This window comes from Petromyzon marinus, unplaced genomic scaffold (genome assembly GCF_048934315.1).
Source record: "Petromyzon marinus isolate PM22_M1 ecotype Great Lakes invasive population unplaced genomic scaffold, UKy_Petmar_22M1.pri1.0 PM_Scaffold_175, whole genome shotgun sequence".
NCBI lineage: Eukaryota > Metazoa > Chordata > Hyperoartia > Petromyzontiformes > Petromyzontidae > Petromyzon > Petromyzon marinus.
The window spans coordinates 140,737-160,128 of record NW_027423141.1 but is presented as its reverse complement, the minus strand read 5'-3'; the positions used below and the strand labels follow the sequence as shown (position 1 = coordinate 160,128).

Here is a 19,392-nt window from a genome sequence, read left to right as displayed (position 1 = left end):
ACACCACACCTACACCTTCACCACACCTACACCACACCTACACCACACCTACACCACACCTACACCACCCCTACACCACACCTACACCACACCACACCTGTACCACACCACACCTACACCACACCTACACCACACCTACACCACACCTGTACCATACCTACACCACACCTACACCACACCTACACCACACCTACACCACACCACACCTACACCACACCTACACCACACCTACACCACACCTGTACCATACCTACACCACACCTACACCATACCTACACCACACCTACACCATACCTGTACCACACCACACCTGTACCACACCTACACCACACCTACACCACACCTACACCACACCTACACCACACCTGTACCATACCTACACCACACCTGTACCATACCTACACCACACCTGTACCATACCTGTACCATACCACACCTACACCACACCTACACCACACCTACACCACACCTACACCTGTACCACACCACACCTACACAACACCTGTACCATACCTACACCACACCTACACCATACCTACACCACACCTACACCATACCTACACCACACCTACACCACACCTACACCTACACCACACCTGTACCACACCTGTACCACACCTACACCACACCTTCACCACACCTACACCACACCTACACCACACCTACACCACCCCTACACCACACCTACACCACACCTACACCACACCTACACCACCCCTACACCACACCTACACCACACCTGTACCTACACCACACCTACACCACACCTACACCACACCACACCTGTACCACACCACACCTACACCACACCTACACCACACCTACACCACACCTACACCACACCTGTACCATACCTACACCACACCTACACCATACCTACACCACACCTACACCATACCTGTACCATACCTACACCTACACCACACCTGTACCATACCTACACCACACCTACACCATACCTACACCACACCTACACCACACCTACACCTACACCACACCTGTACCACACCTGTACCACACCTACACCACACCTTCACCACACCTACACCACACCTACACCACCCCTACACCACACCTACACCACACCTACACCACACCTACACCACACCTACACCTGTACCACACCTACACCTACACCACACCTACACCACACCTATACCACACCTACACCACACCTGTACCACACCTACACCACACCTACACCACACCTACACCACACCTACACCACACCTGTACCACACCTACACCACACCTACACCACACCTACACCACACCTACACCACACCACACCTACACCACACCTACACCATACCTACACCACACCACACCTACACCACACCTACACCACACCACACCTACACCACACCTGTACCACACCTACACCACACCTACACCACACCACACCTACACCACACCTATACCACACCTACACCACACCTGTACCACACCTACACTACACCTACACCTGTACCACACCTACACCACACCTACACCACACCTACACCACACCTACACCTACACCACACCTACACCACACCTACACCACACCTGTACCATACCTACACCACACCTACACCACACCTACACCACACCTACACCATACCTACACCACACCTACACCACACCTACACCACACCTATACCACACCTACACCATACCTGTATCTCTTGTCGTCAACAGGAATGAAGTCCATGAGCAGGACGTAGTCGGCCACGGGGTCCATGCCGAACACCTTCACCTGGAAGGTGGGAAACATCCTCCTGCAGAACAAGCAGAGAGATGTTGACTACCTCGCCAGGTATACAGGTAAGATGTTGACTACCTCGCCAGGTCTACAGGTGAGATGTTGACTACCTCGCCAGGTCTACAGGTGAGATGTTGACTACCTCGCCCGGTCTACAGGTGAGATGTTGACTAGCTCGCCAGGTGTACAGGTGAGATGTTGACTACCTCGCTAGGTATACAGGTGAGATGTTGACTACCTCGCCTGGTCTACAGGTGAGATGTTGACTACCTCGCCCTGGTCTACAGGTGAGATGTTGACTACCTCGCTAGGTATACAGGTGAGATGTTGACTACCTCGCTAGGTATACAGGTGAGATGTTAACTACCTCGCTAGGTATACAGGTGAGATGTTGACTACCTCGCCTGGCCTACAGGTGAGATGTTGACTACCTCGCCAGGTATACAGGTGAGATGTTGACTACCTCGCCAGGTGTACAGGTGAGATGTTGACTACCTCGCCAGGTATACAGGTGAGATGTTGACTACCTCGCCTGGCATACAGGTGAGATGTTGACTACCTCGCCTGGTCTACAAGTGAGATGTTGACTACCTCGCCTGGCATACAGGTGAGATGTTGACTACCTCGCCTGGTATACAGGTGAGATGTTGACTACCTCGCCTGGTCTACAGGTGAGATGTTGACTACCTCGCCTGGTCTACAGGTGAGATGTTGACTACCTCGCCTGGTCTACAGGTGAGATGTTGACTACCTCGCCTGGTATACAGGTGAGATGTTGACTACCTCGCCTGGTCTACAGGTGAGATGTTGACTACCTCGCCAGGTATACAGGTGAGATGTTGACTACCTCGCCAGGTATACAGGTGAGATGTTGACTACCTCGCCTGGCATACAGGTGAGATGTTGACTACCTCGCCAGGCATACAGGTGAGATGTTGACTACCTCGCCTGGCCTACAGGTGAGATGTTGACTACCTCGCCAGGTATACAGGTGAGATGTTGACTACCTCGCCTGGCCTACAGGTGAGATGTTGACTACCTCGCCAGGTATACAGGTGAGATGTTGACTACCTCGCCTGGTCTACAGGTGAGATGTTGACTACCTCGCTAGGTATACAGGTGAGATGTTGACTACCTCACCTGGTCTACAGGTGAGATGTTGACTACCTCGCCTGGCATACAGGTGAGATGTTGATTACCTCGCCAGGTATACAGGTGAGATGTTGACTACCTCGCCAGGTATACAGGTGAGATGTTGACTACCTCGCCTGGTCTACAGGTGAGATGTTGACTACCTCGCCAGGTATACAGGTGAGATGTTGACTACCTCGCCTGGCATACAGGTGAGATGTTGACTACCTCGCCTGGTCTACAGGTGAGATGTTGACTACCTCGCCTGGTCTACAGGTGAGATGTTGACTACCTCGCCTGGCCTACAGGTGAGATGTCGACTACCTCGCCTGGTCTACAGGTGAGATGTTGACTACCTCGCCAGGTATACAGGTGAGATGTTGACTACCTCGCCTGGTCTACAGGTGAGATGTTGACTACCTCGCCTGGCCTACAGGTGAGATGTTGACTACCTCGCCTGGTCTACAGGTGAGATGTTGACTACCTCGCCTGGTCTACAGGTGAGATGTTGACTACCTCGCCAGGTCTACAGGTGAGATGCTGACTACCTCGCCTGGTCTACAGGTGAGATGTTGACTACCTCGCCAGGTATACAGATGAGATGTTGACTACCTCGCCTGGTCTACAGGTGAGATGTTGACTACCTCGCCTGTTCTACAGGTGAGATGTTGACTACCTCGCCAGGTCTACAGGTGAGATGCTGACTACCTCGCCAGGTCTACAGGTGAGATGCTGACTACCTCGCCTGGCCTACAGGTGAGGTGTTGACTACCTCGTCTGGTATACAGATGAGATGTTGACTACCTCGCCTGGTCTACAGGTGAGATGCTGACTACCTCGCCTGGTATACAGGTGAGATGTTGACTACCTCGTCTGGTATACAGATGAGATGTTGACTACCTCGCCTGGTCTACAGGTGAGATGTTGACTACCTCGCCTGGTCTACAGGTGAGATGTTGACTACCTCGCCTGTTCTACAGGTGAGATGTTGACTACCTCGCCTGGTCTACAGGTGAGACGTTGACTACCTCGCCTGGTCTACAGGTGAGATGTTGACTACCTCGCCTGGTATACAGGTGAGATGTTGACTACCTCGCCTGGTCTACAGGTGAGATGTTGACTACCTCGCCTGGTCTACAGGTGAGATGTTGACTACCTCGCCAGGTCTACAGGTGAGATGTTGACTACCTCGCCTGGTCTACAGGTGAGATGCTGACTACCTCGCCTGGTCTACAGGTGAGATATTGACTACCTCGCCTGGTATGAAGGTGAGATGCTGACTACCTCGCCTGGTCTACAGGTGAGATGTTGACTACCTCGCCTGGCCTACAGGTGAGATGTTGACTACCTCGCCTGGTATACAGGTGAGATGATGACTACCTCGCCTGGTATAAAGGTGAGATGCTGACTACCTCGCCTGGTCTACAGGTGAGATGTTGACTACCTCACCTGGTATGAAGGTGGGATGTTGACTACCTCGCCAGGTATACAGGTGAGATGTTGACTACCTCGCCAGGTATACAGATGAGATGTTGACTACCTCGCCAGGTATACAGGTGAGATGTTGACTACCTCGCCAGGTATACAGGTGAGATGTTGACTACCTCGCCTGGTATACAGGTGAGATGTTGACTACCTCGCCTGGCCTACAGGTGAGATGTTGACTACCTCGCCTGGTCTACAGGTGAGATGTTGACTACCTCACCTGGTATACAGGTGAGATGTTGACTACCTCGCCTGGTATACAGGTGAGATGTTGACTACCTCGCCAGGTATACAGGTGAGATGTTGACTACCTCGCCTGGCCTACAGGTGAGATGTTGACTACCTCGCCTGGCCTACAGGTGAGATGTTGACTACCTCGCCAGGTATACAGGTGAGATGTTGACTACCTCGCCAGGTATACAGGTGAGATGTTGACTACCTCGCCAGGTATACAGGTGAGATGTTGACTACCTCGCTAGGTATACAGGTGAGATGTTGACTACCTCGCTAGGTATACAGGTGAGATGTTGACTACCTCGCTAGGTATACAGGTGAGATGTTGACTACCTCGCCCGGCCCACAGGTGAGATGTTGACTACCTCGCCAGGTATACAGGTGAGATGTTGACTACCTCGCCTGGCATACAGGTGAGATGTTGACTACCTCGCCAGGTATACAGGTGAGATGTTGACTACCTCGCCTGGCCTACAGGTGAGATGTTGACTACCTCGCCTGGCCTACAGGTGAGATGTTGACTACCTCGCCAGGTATACAGGTGAGATGTTGACTACCTCACCTGGCCTACAGGTGAGATGTTGACTACCTCGCTAGGTATACAGGTGAGATGTTGACTACCTCGCCTGGCCTACAGGTGAGATGTTGACTACCTCGCCAGGTATACAGGTGAGATGTTGACTAGCTCGCCTGGTCTACAGGTGAGATGTTGACTACCTCGCCTGGTATACAGGTGAGATGTTGACTACTTTGCCTGGTCTACAGGTGAGATGTTGACTACCTCGCCAGGTATACAGGTGAGATGTTGACTACCTCACCAGGTATACAGGTGAGATGCTGACTACCTCGCCTGGTCTACAGGTGAGATGTTGACTACCTCGCCTGGTCTACAGGTAAGATGTTGACTACCTCGCCTGGCCTACAGGTGAGATGTTGACTACCTCGCCTGGTATACAGGTGAGATGTTGACTACCTAGCCTGGTCTGCAGGTGAGATGTTGACTACCTCGCCTGGCCTACAGGTGAGATGTTGACTACCTCGCCTGGTATACAGGTGAGATGTTGACTACCTCGCCTGGCATACAGGTGAGATGTTGACTACCTCGCCTGGTATACAGGTGAGATGTTGACTACCTCGCCTGGTCTACAGGTGAGATGTTGACTACCTCGCCTGGCCTACAGGTGAGATGTTGACTACCTCGCCTGGCCTACAGGTGAGATGTTGACTACCTCACCTGGCCTACAGGTGAGATGTTGACTACCTCGCCTGGTCTACAGGTGAGATGTTGACTACCTCGCCTGGTCTACAGGTGAGATGTTGACTACCTCGCCTGGCCTACAGGTGAGATGTTGACTACCTCGCCAGGTATACAGGTTAGATGTTGACTACCTCGCCAGGTATACAGGTGAGATGTTGACTACCTCGCCAGGTATACAGGTGAGATGTTGACTACCTCGCCTGGCCTACAGGTGAGATGTTGACTACCTCGCCTGGTCTACAGGTGAGATGTTGACTAGCTCGCCCGGTCTACAGGTGAGATGTTGACTACCTCGCCTGGTCTACAGGAGAGATGTTGGCTAGCTCGCCTGGCCTACAGGTGAGATGTTGGCTAGCTCGCCTGGTATACAGGTGAGATGTTGACTACTTCGCCAGGTATACAGGTGAGATGTTGACTACCTCGCCTGGTATACAGGTGAGATGTTGACTACTTCGCCAGGTATACAGGAGAGATGTTGACTACCTCGCCTGGTCTATAGGTGAGATGTTGACTACCTCGCCAGGTATACAGGAGAGATGTTGACTACCTCGCCTGGTATACAGGAGAGATGTTGACTACTTCGCCAGGTATACAGGAGAGATGTTGACTACCTCGCCTGGTATACAGGTGAGATGTTGACTACTTCGCCAGGTATACAGGAGAGATGTTGACTACCTCGACTGGTATACAGGTGAGATGTTGACTACCTCGCCTGGTCTACAGGTGAGATGTTGACTACTTCGCCAGGTATACAGGAGAGATGTTGACTACCTCGACTGGTATACAGGTGAGATGTTGACTACCTCGCCTGGCCTACAGGTGAGATGTTGACTACCTCGCCAGGTATACAGGTGAGATGTTGACTACCTCGCCTGGCCTACAGGTGAGATGTTGACTACCTTGCCTGGTCTACAGGTGAGATGTTGACTACTTCGCCAGGTATACAGGAGAGATGTTGACTACCTCGACTGGTATACAGGTGAGATGTTGACTACCTCGCCAGGTATACAGGTGAGATGTTGACTACCTCGCCTGGCCTACAGGTGAGATGTTGACTACCTCGCCTGGCCTACAGGTGAGATGTTGACTACCTCGCCTGGTCTACAGGTGAGATGTTGACTACCTTGCCTGGTCTACAGGTGAGATGTTGACTAGCTCTCCTGGTCTACAGGTGAGATGTTGACTACCTCGCCTGGTGTACAGGTGAGATGTTGACTACCTCGCCTGGTCTACAGGTGAGATGTTGACTACCTCGCCAGGTATACAGGTGAGATGTTGACTACCTCGCCAGGTATACAGGTGAGATGTTGACTACCTCGCCAGGTATACAGGTGAGATGTTGACTACCTCGCCTGACCTACAGGTGAGATGTTGACTACCTCGCCTGGTCTACAGGTGAGATACTGACTACCTCACCTGGTCTACAGGTGAGATGTTGACTACCTCACCTGCTCTACAGGTGAGGTGTTGACTACCTCGCCAGGCATACAGGTGAGATGTTGACTACCTCGCCTGGTCTACAGGTGAGATGTTGACTACCTCGCCAGGTATACAGGTGAGATGTTGACTACCTCGCCTGGTATACAGGTGAGATGTTGACTACCTCGCCAGGTATACAGGTGAGATGTTGACTACCTCGCCTGGTCTACAGGTGAGATGTTGACTACCTCGCCTGGTCTACAGGTGAGATGTTGACTACCTCGCCAGGTATACAGGTGAGATGTTGACTACCTCGCCAGGTATACAGGTGAGATGTTGACTACCTCGCCAGGTATACAGGTGAGATGTTGACTACCTCGCCTGGCCTACAGGTGAGATGTTGACTACCTCGCCTGTTCTACAGGTGAGATGCTGACTACATCTGCCGGCCTACAGGTGAGATGTTGACTACCTCACCTGGCCTACAAGTGAGATGTTGACTACCTCGCCTGTTCAACAGGTGAGATGTTGACTACCTCGCCTCGTCTACAGGTGAGATGTTGACTACCTCGCCTGGTCTACCAGGTGAGATATTGACTACCTCGCCTGGCATACAGGTGAGATGTTGACTACCTCGCCTGGCCTACAGGAGAGATGTTGACTACCTCGCCTGGGCTACAGGTGAGATGTTGACTACCTCGCCTGGTCTACAGGTGAGATGTTGACTACCTCGCCTGGGCTACAGGTGAGATGTTAACTACCTCGCCTGGCCTACAGGTGAGATGTTGACTACCTCGCCCGGTCTACAGGTGAGATGATGACTACCTCGCCTGGTCTACAGGTGAGATGCTGACTACCTCGCCTGGTCTACAGGTGAGATGTTGACTACCTCGCCTGGTCTACAGGTGAGATGTTAACTACCTCGCCCGGTCTACAGGTGAGATGATGACTACCTCGCCTGGTCTACAGGTGAGATGTTGACTGCCTCGCCTGGTCTACAGGTGAGATGTTGATGATCTGATCCCATCCGTGAAGGATGTCATTCCTGATTTACAGTACCCCGGGGTTTACAAATTGAGTTGTACCTGCGGTGATTGCTGTATCGGTGAGACAAAGCGACACGCCTCTGACCGAATTCGCGAGCACAAATCAGATTTGAAACACGGCAGAACGAATTCTTCTGCCGTGGCTGATCACTGTTACAACGCTGTGGGAGATCACGATATAATTTTCTCCGATACCAAGCTTCTTTGCAAACCCACGGGTTTTTAATCAGAGATTTGTTCACGAGGCAATTCAGATCTACAAACACAGACACAATTTCACCCGAGAGGATGGTTTCAAATTAAGCAACCATTGGAAAGATGTTCTAAATCGAACTAAGCATTAAACTAATTTCAATGGTACGGTATATTTTTTCAAGTAGTGGTACCGCAAACTTTCGCAGCTCTTAGAAATTCTCCCTTTTCACACCATCAATAGGTAAACTCCCCCTCCACCCCTTCCCCCCCCGAGCCAAACGGCACGTACACCACCTTTTTTCCGAAAATCCGCCAATCAAATGCTAATTTTTACGCTAATTTCTTTGTCAGAACACCTTGTAGGCTCGCACACAGTTTAAAGGTCCGCTGTCTGAGCGTGGTTGTGTTTCGCTAAATTCTCCTGTTTGATGAGTAGCAGATGCCTCGGTGAATGTGTATGCTCTTGACTTTAACACAGCTATTTCTGTGACCAAGTTACAAGCTAATCACTCGGCTATTTCAATGCTAAATTCTATGCTAATTCCTTTGTCAAGGGGTGCCTCTGCGGATGTGGATGCTTTAACTTAGCTATTTCGATGAGCCATTTCAATGCTAAATTATATGCTAATTCCTTTGTCAAAGGGTACCTCTGCAGATGTGTATACTTTAACGTAGCTATTTCAATGAGCCATTTCAATGCTAAATTCTATGCTAATTCCTTTGTCAAGGGGTACCTCTGCGGATGTGTATACTTTAACTTAGCTATTTCGATGAGCCATTTCAATGCTAAATTCTATGCTAATTCCTTTGTCAAGGGGTTCCTCTGCGGATGTGTATACTTTAACTTAGCTATTTCGATGAGCCATTTCAATGCTAAATTATATGCTAATTCCTTTGTCAAAGGGTACCTCTGCAGATGTGTATACTTTAACGTAGCTATTTCGATGAGCCATTTCAATGCTAAATTATATGCTAATTCCTTTGTCAAGGGGTACCTCTGCGGATGTGTATACTTTAACTTAGCTATTTCGATGAGCCATTTCAATGCTAAATTCTATGCTAATTCCTTTGTCAAGGGGTGCCTCTGCGGATGTGTATACTTTAACTTAGCTATTTCGATGAGCCATTTCAATGCTAAATTATATGCTAATTCCTTTGTCAAGGGGTACCTCTGCGGATGTGTATACTTTAACTTAGCTATTTCGATGAGCCATTTCAATGCTAAATTCTATGCTAATTCCTTTGTCAAGGGGTACCTCTGCGGATGTGTATACTTTAACTTAGCTATTTCGATGAGCCATTTCAATGCTAAATTATATGCTAATTCCTTTGTCAAGGGGTGCCTCTGCGGATGTGTATACTTTAACTTAGCTATTTCGATGAGCCATTTCAATGCTAAATTCTATGCTAATTCCTTTGTCAAGGGGTTCCTCTGCGGATGTGTATACTTTAACTTAGCTATTTCGATGAGCCATTTCAATGCTAAATTATATGCTAATTCCTTTGTCAAAGGGTACCTCTGCAGATGTGTATACTTTAACGTAGCTATTTCGATGAGCCATTTCAGTGCTAAATTCTATGCTAATTCCTTTGTCAAGGGGTACCTCTGGGGATGTGTATACTTTAACTTAGCTATTTCGATGAGCCATTTCAATGCTAAATTATATGCTAATTCCTTTGTCAAGGGGTGCCTCTGCAGATGTGTATACTTTAACTTAGCTATTTCGATGAGCCATTTCAATGCTAAATTATATGCTAATTCCTTTGTCAAGGGGTGCCTCTGCGGATGTGTATACTTTAACTTAGCTATTTCGATGAGCCATTTCAATGCTAAATTCTATGCTAATTCCTTTGTCAAGGGGTGCCTCTGCGGATGTGTATACTTTAACTTAGCTTTTTCGATGATGAGCCATTTCAATGCTAAATTCTATGCTAATTCCTTTGTCAAGGGGTGCCTCTGCGGATGTGTATACTTTAACTTAGCTATTTCGATGAGCCATTTCAATGCTAAATTATATGCTAATTCCTTTGTCAAGGCGCTTGGTGTTTTACTTCTGACACAGCTTAAAGGTCGCGATCTGAGCGTGGATTCTCCCACTCCAGCGCTGTCCTACCAGACAGTCTCGTCCCTTCACCTGATGAAGGCCGCTTGTGTTGTGGCCGAAACGTCGTGATTTTTTGCTATTTTATTTTCACCTACGTGACTTTACCCAATAGAACCAAAGAGTATAGTAATGTAGTGTATAGTAATGTAGTGTATAGTGTATAGTAATGTAGTGTATAGTGTTTAGTAATGTAGTGTGTAGTGTATAGTAATGTAGTGTGTAGTGTAAAGTAATGTAGTGTATAGTGTATACTAACGTAGTGTATAGTGTTTAGTAATGTAGTGTATAGTGTATAGTAATGTAGTGTATAGTGTTTAGTAATGTAGTGTATAGTAATGTAGTGTATAGTGTATAGTAATGTAGTGTATAGTAATGTAGTGTATAGTAATGTAGTGTATAGTGTATAGTAGTGTATAGTGTATAGTAATGTAGTGTATAGTGCATAGTAATGTAGTGTATAGTGTATAGTAGTGTATAGTGTATCGTAATGTAGTGTATAGTGTATAGTAATGTAGTGTATAGTAATGTACTGTATAGTGTATAGTAGTGTATAATGTATAGTAATGTAGTGTATAGTGTATAGTAATGTAGTGTATAGTAATGTAGTGTATAGTGTATAGTAATGTAGTGTATAGTAATGTATAGTGTATAGTAATGTAGTGTATAGTAATGTATAGTGTATAGTAATGTAGTGTATAGTAATTTAGTGTATAGTGTTTAGTAATGTAGTGTATAGTAATGTAGTGTATAGTAATGTAGTGTATAGTAATGTAGTGTATAATGTATAGTAATGTAGTGTATAGTAATGTAGTGTATAGTGTATAGTAATGTAGTGTATAGTGTATAGTAATGTAGTGTATAGTAATGTAGTGTATAGTAATGTAGTGTATAGTGTTTAGTAATGTAGTGTATAGTAATGTAGTGTATAGTGTATAGTATTGTAGTGTATACTGTATAGTAATGTAGTGTATAGTAATGTAGTGTATAGTGTATAGAAATGTAGTGTATAGTAATGTAGTGTATAGTGTTTAGTAATGTAGTGTATAGTAATGTAGTGTATAGTGTTTAGTAATGTAGTGTATAGTAATGTAGTGTATAGTAATGTAGTGTATAGTAATGTAGTGTATAGTAATGTATAGTGTACAGTGTATAGTAATGTAGTGTATAGTAATGTATAGTGTATAGTAGTGTATAGTGTATAGTAATGTAGTGTATAGTGTTTAGTAGTGTATAGTAATGTATAGTGTATAGTAATGTATAGTGTATAGTAGTGTATAGTAATGTATATTGTATAGTGTATAGTAATGTAGTCTATAGTGAATAGTAATGTAGTGTATAGTAGTTGTATAGTAATGTAGTGTATAGTGTATAGTAATGTAGTGTATAGTGTATAGTAACGTAGTGTATAGTAATGTAGTGTATAGTGCATAGTAATGTAGTGTATAGTGTACAGTAATGTAGTGTATAGTGTATAGTAATGTAGTGTATAGTGTATAGTAATGTAGTGTATAGTAATGTAGTGTATAGTGTATAGTAGTCTATAGTGTATAGTAACGTAGTGTATAGTGTATAGTAATGTAGTGTATAGTGTATAGTAATGTAGTGTATAGTGTATAGTAATGTAGTGTATAGTGTATAGTAATGTAGTGTATAGTAATGTAGTGTATAGTGTAGAGTAGTCTATAGTGTATAGTAACTTAGTGTATAGTGTATAGTAATGTAGTGTATAGTGTATAGTAATGTAGTGTATAGTAATGTAGTGTATAGTGTATAGTAATGTAGTGTATAGTAATGTAGTGTATACTGTATAGTAGTGTATAGTAACGTCGTGTACAGTAGTGTATAGTGTATAGTAACGTAGTGTACAGTAGTGTATAGTGTATAGTAACGTAGTGTATAGTAGTGTATAGTGTATAGTAACGTCGTGTACAGTAGTGTATATTGTATAGTAACGTAGTGTATAGTAGTGTATAGTGTATGGTAGTATATAGTAACGTAGTGTACAGTAGTGTATAGTGTATAGTAATGTAGTGTATAGTGTATAGTAATGTAGTGTATAGTAATGTAGTGTATAGTGTATAGTAGTCTATAGTGTATAGTAACGCAGTGTACAGTAGTGTATAGTGTATAGTAACGTAGTGTATAGTAACGTAGTGTATAGTGTACAGTAGTGTATAGTGTATAGTAACGTAGTGCATGGTGTAACAAGCCATCGTGATTGTACCGCCCGGCCTTGGTGACGATCATTTCCGTCCCCAGCTCGTGGAACTCGTCCCAGAGGGCCTTCATCTCGAGCTGGACGGCCACGCTGGCGATCTTAACGTTCTTCATCACGGACGAGGAGTTCCGGAGAGACGCCTCGAGGCTCACAGGGCCCTGAGAGATGTCGTGGAAGGAGTTGGGGAGGCGTGGGGGAGATTGGGGGGGGAGAGTTGTCGTACTGAGGTGTGTGTTTGTGTGGGTGTTTGTGTGTTTGTAGGCTGATACACCGCGCTATATACTGCTACTACGGTATGCACTACTATACTATACACTACACTATACACTACACTTTACACTACACTATACACTGAGCTATACACTACACTACACTATATACTACTACGGTGTACACTACTACACTATACACTACACTATACACTACACTACACTATACACTAAGCTATACACTACACTATACAATACACTATACACTACTACACTATAGAATACACTATAGACTACACTATACACTACTATACTATACACTACACTATACACTACACTATACACTACACTATACACTACACTATACACTACACACTACATTATACACTACTACACTATACACTACACTATACACTACTACACTATACACTACTACACTATACACTACACTTTACACTACACTATACACTACGCTATACACTACTATACTATACACTACACTATACACTACACTTTACACTACACTATACACGACTATACTATACACTACACTATACACTACACTTTACACTACACTATACACTACGCTATACACTACGCTATACACTACACTATACACTACTATACACTACACTATACACTACGCTATACACTACACTATACACTACTATACACTACTATACTATACACTACAATATACACTACACCATATACTACTTCACTATACACTACACTACTATACACTACTACACTATACACTACACTACAATATACACTACAACACTATACACTACACACTACACTATACATTACACTATACACTACTACACTATAGACTACACTATACACTACTACACTATATACTACTACACTATACACTACTACACTATACACTACACTATACACTACTACACTATACACTACTACACTATACACTACACTATACACTATTAAACTTTACACTACACTATACACTACACTATACACTACCACACTATAAACTACACTATACAATACACCATACACTACACTATACACTACAAGACTACACTATACACTACACTACACACTACACACTACAATACACTACACTATACACTACTACACTATACACTACACTATACACTACACTACACACTACACTATACACTACACATTACACACTACACTACACATTATACACTACACACTACACTACACACTACACTACACTACACACTACACTACTACACTATACACTACACTATACACTACACTATACACTACACTATACACTGCTACACTATACACTACACACTATACACTACACTACACACTACACTATACACTACACTACACACTATACACTACACTACACACTACACTACACTACACACTACACTACACACTACACTACACATTACAACACTTCACACTACACTACACTACACACTACACTACACTATACACTACTACACTATACACTACACTACACACTACACTATACACTACACTACACACTATACACTACACACTACACTACACACTATACACTACACACTACACTACACTACACACTAGACACTACAACACTACATTATACACTACACTACACACTACACTACACACAACACTACACTACACACTACACTACACACTACACTACTACACTACACCACGCTCCTATACACCACGTAGACAAATCAAGCCACGCCGATGGAGTCTTTCCAACCACTGCCTATCCGTCGGCCTCCGTCCCCGTTGACATGGTGCCCCTACACGTGAATAGCTTCACGGACGGAACCCTTGCTGAGAGTCTGATCGGCTTGGCAAGGCAACATCGCCCTAGATAAATCGATTTCACGTGCCCCACCGTGATTCCTAACCTCCTCCTTCGATTGGATCTTTGGATGGCTCCTTCCTCTCGGTTTGGTGTGAAGGCTTTTTGAGGGATTGTGTGGCCGGAGTGTCCATTCGTCTTTGAGAGAACCTGGTGTACACGTGTTTGAGGTCACTGGGTATACGCTGCTACGGTATACACTACGCTATACACTACTACAGTATACACTACACTATACACTACTACACTATACACTACACTTACACTACACTATACACTACACTATACACTACTACACTATAGACTACACTATACACTACACTATACACTACTACACTAGACTGTATACTACTACACTATAAACTATACACTACACTATACACTACTACACTATACACTACACTATACACTACACTTTACGCTACTACAATATACACTACACTATACACTACACTATACACTACTACACTATATACTACTACACTATACACTATACACTACACTATACACTACTACACTATACACTACACTATACACTACTATACTATACACTACACTATACTCTACTATACTATACACTACTACACTATACACTTCTATACACTACACTACACACTACACTATACACTACTATATACTACTACACTATACACTACACACTACACACTACACTACACACTACACTACACACTACACACTATTACACACTACACTACACACTACACCACGCTCCTACACACCACGTAGACAAATCAAGCCACGCTGATGGCCTCTTTCCAACCACTGCCTATCCGTCGGCCTCCGTCCCCGTTGACATGGTGCCCCTACACGTGAATAGCTTCACGGACGGAACCCTTGCTGATAGTCTGATCGGCTTGGGAAGGCAACATCGCCCTAGATAAATCGATTTCACGTGCCCCACCGTGATTCCTAACCTCCTCCTTCGATTGGATCTTTGGATGGCTCCTTCCTCTCGGTTTGGTGTGAAGGCTTTTGAGGGATTGTGTGGCCGGAGTGTCCATTCGTCTTTGAGAGAGACTGGTGTACACGTGTTTGAGGTCACTGGGTATACGCTAGTACGGTATACACTACACTATACACTACTATACTATACACTACACTGTACACTACTACACTATACACTACACTGTATACTACTACACTATACACTACCACACTTTACACTACACTATACACTACACTTTACACTACACTATACACTACACTTTACACTGCTACACTATACACTACACTATACACTACTACACTATACACTACACTATATACTACTACACTATGCACTATACACTACACTATACATTACTACACTATAGACTACACTATACACTACATACTACAATATACACTACTACACTATACTCTACACTACTATACACTACACTATACACTACTATACTATACTATACACTACACTATACTCTACTATACACTACACTACTACACTATACACTTCTATACACTACACTACACTATACACTACACTACACTACACACTACACTACACACTACACTACACTACTACACTACACACTACACCACGCTCCTACACACCACGTGGACAAATCAAGCCACGCTGATGGAGTCTTTCCAACCACTGCCTATCCGTCGGCCTCCGTCCCCGTTGACATGGTGCCCCTACACGTGGAAAGCTTCACGGACGGAACCCTTGCTGATAGTCTGATCGGCTTGGGAAGGCAACATCGCCCTAGATAAATCGATTTCAACGTGCCCCACCGTGATTCCTAACCTCCTCCTTCGATTGGATCTTTGGATGGCTCCTTCCTCTCGGTTTGGTGTGAAGGCTTTTGAGGGATTGTGTGGCCGGAGTGTCCATTCGTCTCTGAGAGAGACTGGTGTACACGTGTTTGAGGTCACTGGTTATACACTGCTACGGTATACACTACGCTATACACTACTACAATTTACACTACACTATACACTACTACACTATACACTACACTATACACTGCTACAGTATACACTACGCTATACACTACTACACTTTACACTACACTGTATACTTCTACACTATACACTACACTAAACACTACTATACACTACACTATACACTACTACACTACACTATACACTACGCTCTACACTACTACACTATACACTACACTACACTATACACTACACTATACACTACACTTTACACTACACTACTACACTACACTCTATACTACTACACTATACACTACACTATACACTACTACACTATACACTACACTATACACTACTACCCTATACACTGCACTATACACTACACTACACACTACACTACACACTACACTACACACTACACTACACACCACACTACACACTACGCTACTATACACTACGTAGACAAATCAATTCACGTTGATGGCAGTTCGATTGGATCTTTGGATGGCTCCTTCCTCTCGGTTTGGGTGAAGGCTTTTGAGGGATTGTGTGGCCGGAGTGTCCATTCGTCTCTGAGAGTCTGCTGTACACGTGTTTGAGTTCAATGATTAGGCGTTCGTGATAGGAGATAGATTGAGCTTTGATGGGTTTGTGGTTTCATGGGGGATTGGGAATTCTTCCGGGATGAATGATGGTGGGGATCAAGATTTAGGTAGGCGTCAGGATGGGTGGCTTTGATGTCGAGTGGATAGCTCATTGAGACATCTACACTACACAGTACACTACACCTTATACTACAGTAGTACACACTATACTACTACTACACGCTACACTACACTACTACTACACTACTACTACTACACTACTACACACTACACTACTAGTACACTACTACTACACTACTACTACTACACACTACTACTACTACACTACTACTACTACACTACCACTACTACTACACTACTACTACACTACTACACCACCACTACCACTACACCACCACTACCACTACACCACTACCACTACACCACCACTACTACTACACTACTACTACACTACTACACCACTACTACTACTACACTACTACTACACTACTGCACCACCACTACCACTACACCACTACCACCACTACACCACCACTACACCACTACTACCACTACACCAACACTACACCACTACTACACTACCACTACACCACCACCACCACCACTACCACCACCACCACTACTACACCACTACTACACCACTACCACTACACTACCACTACTACTACACTACTACACCACCACTACCACTACACCACTACTACCACTACACCACTACTACTACTACACTACTACTACACTACTGCACCACCACTACCACTACACCACTACTACTACTACACCACTACACCACTACCACTACACTACCACTACACCACCACCACTACCACTACACCACCACTACACCACCACTACCACTACACCACTACTACTACTACACCACTACACCACTACTACTACTACACCACTACACCACCACCACCACGTCTAAACCACCACCACTACACCACCACCACCACTACACCACCACCACCACTACACCACCACCACCACTACACCACCACCACTACACCACCACCACCACACTACACCACCACTACACCACCACCACCACTACACCACCACCACCACCACCACTACACCACCACCACCACTACACCACCACCACCACCACTACACCACCACCACCACTACACTACCACCACTACACCACCACTACCACTACACCACCACCACCACCACTACACCACCACCACCACTACACCACCACTACCACTACACCACCACCACCACTACACCACCACCACTACACCACCACTACCACTACACCACCACCACCACCACCAATCCCTCTCACCTCACCACCGTCAGCACCGGCGGCCAACCCCACCACCACGACCCCAGCCACCGCCACAGCGGCCGAGGACGCCGGCGACGGCGATTCGTGGCCGCTGCAAAGGGCCTCGTAGGGACCGGCCAACCTGCAGGTCCGCTCCGGGGAAACACTCGGGGCGCCTCTGTGACGCGCGCGGGAGATGCCACCTCTGCCACCAACGCCGCTGTTGTTGGTGTTGTTGGTGTTGGTGGTGTTGGTGGTGTTGGTGGTGGTGGTGTTGGTGGTGGTGTTGTGTGAATGTTGATGCTGCTGCTGTTGTTGTTGTTGTCTGTAGCTTCCAACAGCTGAAGCCATACCTAGGGGCACGCCTGGCCTAGGGGATGGTGGTGGTGGAGGTGGTGGTGGAGGTGGTGGTGGTAGTGGTGGTGATGGTGGTGGAGGTGGTGGTGGAGGAGATGGTTGAGGTGGTGGTGGTGGTAGTGGTGGTGGTGGTGGAGGTTTTGAAGGAGGTGTTGGTGGTAGTGGTGGAGGTGGTGGGGAAGAAGGTGATGGTGGTGGTGGATGTGGTGGTGGTAATGGTGGTGGAGGTGGTGGTGGTGGAGGTGGTGATGGTAGTGGTGGATGTGGTGGTGGTGGTGGTGGTGGAGGTTGAGATGGTGGTAGTGGAGGTGGAGGTGGTGGTGGAGGTGGTGGTGATAGTGATGGTAGTAGTGGTGGTGGATGTGGATGTGGTGGTGGTGGTG

At 45.7% G+C, this 19,392-nt stretch overlaps 1 protein-coding gene across 1 annotated transcript in view; it reads right to left on the bottom strand.

The window, feature by feature from the left end:
- Positions 1–19,048, bottom strand: part of LOC142922802 (uncharacterized) — a gene marked incomplete at its 3' end in the record, with an annotated part of 41,639 nt that extends 22,591 nt beyond the window's left edge. Inside the window, exons 1-3 of the mRNA XM_076063738.1 lie at positions 18,671–19,048; positions 12,842–12,993; positions 1,659–1,760 (exon numbers count right to left, since the gene is read on the bottom strand). Of these exons, the coding sequence (XP_075919853.1) occupies positions 1,659–1,760; positions 12,842–12,993; positions 18,671–19,003 (587 nt within the window). The remainder of the gene's footprint in view (positions 1–1,658; positions 1,761–12,841; positions 12,994–18,670) is intronic.
- Between the last annotated feature and the right edge of the window lie 344 nt (positions 19,049–19,392).